The sequence below is a fragment of the Zeus faber genome, assembly GCF_960531495.2.
Source record: "Zeus faber genome assembly, chromosome: 14".
NCBI lineage: Eukaryota > Metazoa > Chordata > Actinopteri > Zeiformes > Zeidae > Zeus > Zeus faber.
The window spans coordinates 25,470,172-25,480,002 of NC_137200.1; the positions used below are offsets into that span (position 1 = coordinate 25,470,172).

The following is a 9,831-nucleotide window of genomic DNA, read 5'->3' on the forward strand; positions in this document are numbered from 1 at the left end:
TGGCAACTCGCTGGGCACATGAAAGGTCGTCAATTTTGGGCGGGAATAGCTGACTTATAGTTTCGCTGCGGCCTTCAAAACCAATGTCAGCAGTAGAGAGGGCAAAGGAAGGTCCAGGGGTTGCGTCTCACACCTGACATGTACATCAGACACAGGAGCTGCGCGTAGAGCTCCTGATGAAGGCAATTACTATTTGTTTTGCTAATAATTAATAGGAAACCGCCGTGAGGATGAACGGGCTCATGGAGATGACAGCCCTTTTCCTGGGCTTCGCGGGATGGATCCTGGTCAACGTGTCCCTGCAGGACCAGTACTGGAAGGAGTCCACCACCGAGGGCAGCGTGATCACCACCTCCACCATCTACGAGAACCTGTGGATGTCCTGCGCCAGCGACTCCACCGGGATCTACAACTGCAGGGACTTCCCGTCCCTGCTGGCGCTGCCGGGTGAGCAACGCGGCCGCGGATTTGAGGGGAGGGGGGTGTGGGGGTGGGGGGGAGAAACCTTAAAAAAAAAAGAAAAAAAAAAAGCTATGAATGTCTGATTGGTGCTGGGGGTCGAGTCTGAACGAGATGAGGGATATTCACTTTGACTGCCTTTACTGTTTTTTTTGGGGGGGGTTTTACATCATTGGAAAGCCTCCTGAATGTCAAACGGTTCACGGGAAATTCACTGCATAACAGCTGAGTGTGCAATTTCTAAGCCAAACAGGAAGGAGGAATTAAGAATTAATTAACGATCCGACTCAAAGGCTTAAGTCTGAACTTTATCTTCTCCTTCAACACGTCAAATGGCGTTTTCCTTTTTCATGTATTCGTTGCAGTTTTAGATGTTCACATTTACAGACTCTTCCCTCATTAAAAAACAGCCGAAAAAGCCGAGTCGACTCGTCTGCTTCCGTGCGTTGATTTTCATGCCGTTTCCCATTTTAAAAAATGCAGCGTTTCGGCGAACGGGGCGGAAAGCTAAAGTTTGCGGGGAGGGGGGGTAATGGGGGTGAAAGACGCCCGAAACAGGTTTCACGAGTCAGCAAAGAAACGGCGCTTGTTTGTTCATCGCCCAGGGCGACAGATGTCGGCGGGGCCCCGGCTCCGAGGGGGGCCGCGGCCTCCACGCGTGCCTCTGAATTCGCAGGTGGATTTATTGCGACTAATCCCTCGGGGTCAGGGAGGCGGACACGCTGGGCGAGGAGCCGCCGCGGCGTTCAAAGGAAACGTCCCAAAGGAGACAAATCGCTCCCAGTTCGCCGACATGATTGACGCGCTGAACGTTGGACCTCAACACAAACATGAAACCCGGCTGAAGTGAGCGGGGAAATAATGAGAGGCCCTTTTTTTAAGGGATGAATCATTGATTTCTCTTTGTTCCCGGCGCTCCGTCGGCGTCCGTCGCGCGGGGGGGTGTTCGGGCTTTAGTCCTTGAGGGAGAAATCCACCCCCCCCCCGCACGCGCCGAGGAACATTTCCGAGAAGCTCCCCGCGCCCAGCTCTTCCCTCCGGACGCCTTCGCCGAAGACAGAAAACCAGGGGAAGAATGAACGCCGCGGTGGAGGGCCTGGCGCTCTTCCTGGGCTTCCTGGGCTGGCTGATGGTCGGCGTGGCGCTCCCCAACCGGTACTGGAAGGTGTCCACGGTGGATGGGAACGTGATCACCACGTCGACCATCTACGAGAACCTGTGGATGTCCTGCGCCACCGACTCCACCGGCGTCCACAACTGCCGCGACTTCCCGTCGCTGCTCGCCCTCAACGGTACGTGAACGACGACCCGGCACCAGAACCTGGACCCGGGAGCGCCAGGACCGCCGGGGCGTCGGAGTCCTTTCTGCTTTAGCTGCTCATTATTAACGACGCATCGCTCAACGTCCACCGTATCTGCCGAGCTCCAGACTGCCGCCTCCGAATGTTAAATGTTCTTAAATTCTTCCTCACAACTCATGACATCACAGTTTAATAGATTTCATAGATGGACGGATGAGTTTATCCTCGTGTGGATAAAACTTTCAAAACGCGGCCGATGAGAACAGGCCAGGACGGACGCTGGAGGCTGCTTGTTCTTATTGACGTGTTGGTTTTTCTGGTGCGTTTATGAACATTGCGTATGTTTTCATTTCCCAATACTTTGTATGTTCTTTTTGGAAGTGGAGCGAAGAGTCTTTTTTTTTTTTTACGGCCGCAGCGTGGCTGAAGCCCAAGCATCAGCCCGCATTTCCCCACCTAAGTGGGACAATAAAATGATTCTTGAAATCTTGATAACGCAGATAAAATGAGATCAAAGGGAACGATTTGACATTTCAGCGTGCGCCTAAAAATAAAACGATTTGCAAGTATGTTCAATAACACAAAACCTAAAAACATTTAGAATTATACCTAAATTAATACACACTATTGTTGACCTAGTGCGTCAGATTTAACAGAGGCTTAAATGGATCGTCCTTGAAAGTCATAATTCCCTCCATGATGACAAATATATTGATATAATTATATATCAATATATTGATAGAATTATATATCAATATACGGATATATAATTATATATCTGTATATTGATAGAATTATATATTAATATATTGATATAATTATATATCAATATATTGATATTGATATCAAATTAAATTCTGTCTATTAAACATTTTAAGAAAATGAATAATTACATTATCACAGTCAAAACAGGAAAAAGTATCCTCATTAATCAATAAAACACTTTAAATTAACTGATTATTACTAACATGCAGCCTGTCGCACTGTGCTTAAATCAGAGTAAATTCGATTTACATATTATACAAACCCCAATTCCAATGAAGTTGGGATGTTGTGTAAAATGTGAATAAAAACAGAATACAATGATTTGCGAATCCTTTTCAACCTATATTCATCTGAATACACTACAAAGACAAGATGTTTAATGTGCAAACTGATAAAATGCATTGTTTTATTGCAAATATCCACTCATTTTGAACTTGATGCCTGCAACACGCTGCAAAAAAGCTGGGACAGGGGCATGTTTGCCACCGTGTTACATGGCCTCTCCTTTTAATAACACTCAATGAGCGTTTGGGATCTGAGGACACCAATTGTTGAAGCTTTGTGGGCGGAATTCTTTCCCATTCTTGCTCCGTGTACCACTTCAGCTGCCCAACAGTCCGGGGTCGCCGGTGTCTGCAGTTTGCGCGTCATAATGCGCCACACATCTCCGATGGGAGACCCTGCCTGGCCTGCAGGACGGTCCTTTTCCTCTTCGCCCCGGAGGACACCACGTCCGCGATTTCCGAAAACAATTTGAAGTGTGGACTCGTGGGACCAACAGCGCACTTTTCCACTCTGCCTCGGTCCGTCCCAGACGAGCTCGGGCGCAGAGAAGCCGGCGGCGTTTCTGGGTGTCGTTGCTGTATGGCTTTGGCTTTGCGTGGTAGAGTTTTAACTTGCACTTGTAGACGTGGCGACGAGCTGTGTGAGCTGACGGTGGTTTTCCGAAGTGTTCCTGAGCCCGCGGGCTAATATCCTTCACAGGGCGATGTCGGTTTTTAATGCGGTGCCGTTTTCGGCCTCGCCGCTTACGGGCAGAGATTTCTCCAGATTGTCTGAATCTTTTGACGATATTATGGACTGTAGGTGATCCCTATATTCCTTGCAATTGTACGTTGAGAAACGTTGTTCTTAAACTGTTGGACTATTTGCTCACGCGGTTGTTCGCAAAGTGGTGAACCTGGCCCCATCCCTGCTTGTGAACGACTGGGCCGTTCGGGGACGCTCCTTTGACACCCAGTCATGACACTCACCTGTTTCCAATTCACCTGTTCACCTGTGGAATGTTCCAAACAGGTGTTTTTTTGAGCATGCCTCAACTTTCCCAGTCTTTTGTTGCCCCTGTCCCAGCTTTTTTGCAACGTGTTGCAGGCATCAAATTCAAAATGAGTGGATATTTGCAGAAAAAACAATAAGGTTTATCAGTTTGCACATTAAACATCTTGTCTTTGTAGTGTATTCACATGAATATAGGTTGAAAAGGATTTGCAAATCACTGAATTCTGTTTTTATTTACGTTTTACACAACGTCCCAACCTCATTGGAATTGGGGTTTAAAAAACATTTAAACTAACACATAATGCAACTTGTTAACATGATCAATCACCTTGAACAGACGCTGCACTCACACTGTGTATCACTAGTGAACGCGATGCCGACTGACCGCTCCACCCTACAACACTGTATCACTAGTGAACGTGATGCTGACTGACCGCTCCACCCTACAACACTGTGTATCACTAGTGAACGTGATGCTGACTGACCGCTCCACCCTACAACACTGTATCACTAGTGAACGTGATGCTGACTGACCGCTCCACCCTACAACACTGTGTATCACTAGTGAACGTGATGCTGACTTACCGCTCCACCCTACAACACTGTATCACTAGTGAACGTGATGCTGACTGACCGCTCCACCCTACAACACTGTGTATCACTAGTGAACGTGATGCTGACTTACCGCTCCACCCTACAACACTGTATCACTAGTGAACGTGATGCTGACTGACCGCTCCACCCTACAACACTGTATCACTAGTGAATGCGATGCTGACTGACCGCTCCACCCTACAACACTGTGTATCACTAGTGAACGCGATGCTGACTGACCACTCCACATACAACACTGTGTATCACTAGTGAACGCGATGCTGACTGACCGCTCCACCCTACAACACTGTGTATCACTAGTGAACGCGATGCTGACTGACCCTCCACCCTACAACACTGTGTATCACTAGTGAACGCGATGCTGACTGACCGCTCCACATACAACACTGTGTATCACTAGTGAACGCGATTCTGACTGACCGCTCCACCCTACAACACTGTGTATCACTAGTGAACGCGATGCTGACTGACCGCTCCACCCTACAACACTGTGTATCACTAGTGAACGCGATGCTGACTGACCGCTCCACATACAACGCTGTGTATCACTAGTGAACGCGATGCTGACTGACCGCTCCACCCTACAACACTGTGTATCACTAGTGAACGCGATGCTGACTGACCACTCCACCCTACAACACTGTGTATCACTAGTGAACGTGATGCTGACTGACCGCTCCACATACAACACTGTATATCACTAGTGAACGTGATGCTGACTGACCGCTCCACCCTACAACACTGTGTATCACTAGTGAACGCGATGCTGACTGACCGCTCCACCCTACAACACTGTGTATCACTAGTGAACGTGATGCTGACTGACCGCTCCACATACAACACTGTGTATCACTAGTGAACGTGATGCTGACTGACCGCTCTACCCTACAACACTGTGTATCACTAGTGAACGCGATGCTGACTGACCGCTCCACCCTACAACACTGTGTATCACTAGTGAACGTGATGCTGACTGACCGCTCCACATACAACACTGTGTATCACTAGTGAACGTGATGCTGACTGACCGCTCCACCCTACAACACTGTGTATCACTAGTGAACGTGATGCTGACTGACCGCTCCACATACAACACTGTGTATCACTAGTGAACGTGATGCTGACTGACCGCTCCACCCTACAACACTGTATCATTACTGAATATGATGCTGACTGACACTGTGTTCCTCCAGCCGTGGACAACATCTTAGTGCGTAGTCGGCAGGACCATAGTTGATAGTTAGTAGTACTATAGTTGATAGTTAGTAGGACTATAGTTGATAGTTAGTAGTTAGTAGGACTATAGTTAATAGTTAGTAGGACTAAAGTTGATAGTTAGTAGTTAGTAAGACCATAGTTAATAGTTGATAGGACCATAGTTGATAGTTAGTAGTTAGTAGGACCATGATTAATAGTTAGTAGTTAGTAGGACAATAGTTAATAGTTTGTAGTTAGTAGGACCATAGTTAATAGTTAGTAAGACTATAGTTAATAGTTAGTAGTTAGTAGGACCATAGTTAGTAGTTAGTAGGACCATAGTTAAAAGTTAGTAGGACCATAGTTAATAGTTAGTAGGACCATAGTTAATAGTTAGTAGTTAGTAGGACTATAGTTAATAGTTAGTAGGACTAAAGTTGATAGTTAGTACTTAGTAAGACCATAGTTAATAGTTGGTAGGACCATAGTTGATAGTTAGTAAGACTATAGTTAATAGTTAGTAGGACCATACTAACTATTAATTATGTATGTGACGAATAAACCTCTTGAATCTTGAATCATAGTTAACAGTTAGTATGAGCATAGTTAATAGTTAGTAGTTAGTAGGACCATGATTAATAGTTAGTAGTTAGTAGGACAATAGTTAATAGTTTGTAGTTAGTAGGACCATAGTTAGTAGTTAGTAGGACCATAGTTAGTAGTTAGTAGGACCATAGTTAATAGTTAGTAAGACTATAGTTAATAGTTAGTAGTTAGTAGGACCATAGTTAGTAGTTAGTAGGACCATAGTTAAAAGTTAGTAGGACCATAGTTAATAGTTAGTAGGACCATAGTTAATAGTTAGTAGTTAGTAGGACCTTAGTTACCAGTTAGAAGGACCATAGTTAGTAGTTAGTAGGACCATAGTTAATAGTTAGTAGGACTATGGGTAATAGTTAGTAATTAGTAGGACCATAGTTAGTAGCTAGTAGGACCATAGTTCATAGACCTCACTTTTTTTTTCTTCTTTTCTTTTCTCCTTCTAATTTTTTAGTTTTTCTATTTCTAGTTATAACATGTCTAGTTATTTTTTTGTTGACTGTTCCTCCATATGTACAGTTTACTGACCACAAGTAGCCACGCTGCTGTATTGTGGGTGCCTGATCTTTGCATTCTTGGCGGGAAAAGGCAGACCCTGCCACCACCAATGAAGACAACAAATAGAGGAGCTCTTGCAGAACCCATATACATGGAATGGCTGATTTCTTAAAACTTGTCGGAAAAATGAAGTATGAAATAGAAAATGATCTCAGTGTGATATAACTGATGTTTTCCTGCAGGGTACATCCAAGCCTCTCGGGCCCTGATGATCGCTGCCATTGTGTTCGGAACGTTTGGACTGGTGGCCACGCTGGTGGGAATGCAGTGCACCAAAATAGGAGGAGAAAACTACGTCCTGAAGGGAAGAATCGCTGCAATTGGAGGAATGCTCTTCGTCCTGCAGGGTAACACCACGTTCACCTGCCTTATGATGACATTCCTCTATAACTATATGTGAGGCTTTATTTTCTCAGGTTTTCTGAGAGTAAGATCTCTTTTCCGGAAGATCTGAGGACAAAAATTACAGATACAAAAATTCAGTCACCCATTACAGAATCACAGTTCTAAATATCAGCAATTAAAACTGGTTTAAAGGCAGGAGGAGTCTCATAACCTGCATGCTTTAGTTTGTCACTTCACTTGACCTCAAACTCCTTATTTAAATGTGGGATCCATCATTAATAAAGCTCATAACATCAACCTGCTGAGAAGCTTTCCACTCTGCTGCAGCTTCTCCCTGGGCTTAGATGGGAGTCCAATGCGGCAAACGTTCAAGCCTTAAAAAAAAAAAAAGTGTTATCTCCGTATCAACACTGTACACTCCGTATCTAATCTCCGTCAGATCGCATTTAAATGTTACACCGGAGAAAAGGTCACAAACTGCATTTTATCGGGGTTTTCTTGAATCTCTTTGGAGGACACGAGTCGCCTCTTTTGGCTACGTCTGCTCTCACGTAAGAGGCTAGAAACAGGAAGTTGTGTCGCTTCCTACTGGCAACCCGCTGTAAAACCACATGTTGCTTCCACTAAAATGAGATTTCACTGTTATTAAAACATGGTAATAAAGAAAAAAATACACTAAGACACATGTCTTTAATGTGAGCTTGCCATTTTGGAAAAGGGTATTGAAGGTTTTTTTTATTTAAGGCTGAAACGTTTGCCCCGTTGGACTGTGTGTAAGTTCAACGGACATGACACTAACCATGTGACCGGCTCCACTTCTCTTGGTTTTCTTCCTCCCTCCAGGGTTATGCACTATGATTGCCATTTCTTGGTACGCAGCGAACATCACGCAGGAGTTCTTCGATCAGTTCTATCCAGGAACAAAGTGAGTTGTGTACGTGGTCATGTGCGAAACGAGTGGTTTCACGGAGCAGGTGTGAATCATCCACGCCTCTCCTCCCGTCGCAGGTATGAGATCGGAGAGGGCCTGTACATCGGGTGGTCCTCGGCCACGCTCTCCCTTTGCGGCGGCTCCTGCTTAATGTGCGCTTGCAAACTCGGAACGCCCGACGAAAAAACGTGAGTTTTCCGCTTCTTCCCCATCCGCCACAATGTTTTGGATGTCGAAAACTTCCCCAAACTGTGAGATATCCGCTGTGCTCCGCAGGCAGTATCCATACCAGCCTCCGTCCTGGGGAAACGGCCGCTCTGCGGCGCCAACGTCCCAGTCGGCCGCGGCTCAATACGGAAGAAACGCATACGTCTGAGGGGATGTTGGGCTGGAGAGCGCCCGAAAAGACCTTTCAGTGACTTTCATACAATTTTAATTTCATTATAAACATCCAAACAAGTGTTTGTGTAATAAAAGGAGGTTATCTGACAGTTTAACCCTTCCTTTCAACCAGATGCTGTATGGAAACCTCTTCATAGCTTTTCCATCTTCTCGGATTTCGGGGCAACTTAAGTCACATTAACTGCAATTTCCCTGTATGGAGTATGAAAAATCATCCTGTTCCACATAACTGTAATACATATAATACAAATAACACATATAGTCAGTGTCAAATAATTTTTTGAATTCAAGGGTATTTAATTTACCAAATCGTCACAGAAGATAAAATGTATCCACATAAATGAGAAGTAAATATTGTAATTCTTGTGTATTTTGCATATTTTTCTTGTTTATTTCCTTGTATTTTTACAGACTAAGGTACGTGGTGCATACGTTTCACATGGTCATTTCTTTTGCATAATGGAGATTATAGCAATTTGAGATATTTTCATTTTTATATGCAAATAAAACGTATTTGGAATAAGTCCTATTTGCATCTCTCAATGAATGATTTACTGTATTTGACTTGATTCTAGGCAGGTGGCGGACGCCTGGTGGTGAAAGAGGAACTCTACAAGAGACTCTCACACCCTTTAATGTGTTGCAGTGAATGACACAGAGCCATTTCAGAAAAGCCCCCGAGGGAGTGACGGGAGCAGATGGAACTGATTCATCCATTCATTCCGTTTTCATTCTCTTTTCATTCTCCTGGGAATTGTACTGAAGAAAACTATAATTATCTGATTATCTGAGAGATAAACTGGACTGAGGTGTAGATCTGTGTTTAAGAGCGTGATGCTTCATGATGACCCAAAATCTGAACATAAGCATAATATTTACCCTTATTATTAATTTATTTTTTTGTACATTTACTTTAAACTTATTCTTACCCTGATTTTAATGTATTACATCTTTTATTATTCTACTTTGTAAATGTATTTTGCTTGATTGCTTTGCTTTTTTTAATGTAAAGCACTTTGAGTTACATGTCGTGTATGAAAGGTTATTATTATTATTATTATTATTATTATTATTATTATTATTATTATTTCCAGTGTCCTGATATAGCAGAGCCTGGTGCTCATGCAGATCCTGATTCCAATTTCCAAACAGAAAAGGTTTTGGTGGTGGTGTCAGTATTTTACAGGGTTAGGGTTAGGGTGACTTAATCTATACAACTTCCAAGGAGCTATGTAATTCCTACTCTTTAGGGACAGATTTATGTATATTGGACATTGTACATTACTCAATTCAAAAGTATGTTAGACAACAGTACAGGATGTTTTACCCTACCTATGCCTCTGTTTTAAACCAACACCAGCAGACAGGAAACAGACCATG

At 44.0% G+C, this 9,831-nt stretch overlaps 1 protein-coding gene across 1 annotated transcript; it reads left to right on the plus strand.

Annotated features, from left to right (window-relative positions):
* Positions 1-230: 230 nt before the first annotated feature.
* On the plus strand, positions 231-8,425 carry LOC307239989 (claudin-15-like; the record flags this gene model as incomplete). The annotated part of the gene is made up of 5 exons (XM_080013565.1): positions 231-447; positions 6,956-7,120; positions 7,962-8,043; positions 8,127-8,237; positions 8,326-8,425. 5 exons carry the CDS (start codon positions 231-233, stop codon positions 8,423-8,425), a joined length of 675 nt encoding a protein of 224 aa, XP_079869691.1.
* Between the last annotated feature and the right edge of the window lie 1,406 nt (positions 8,426-9,831).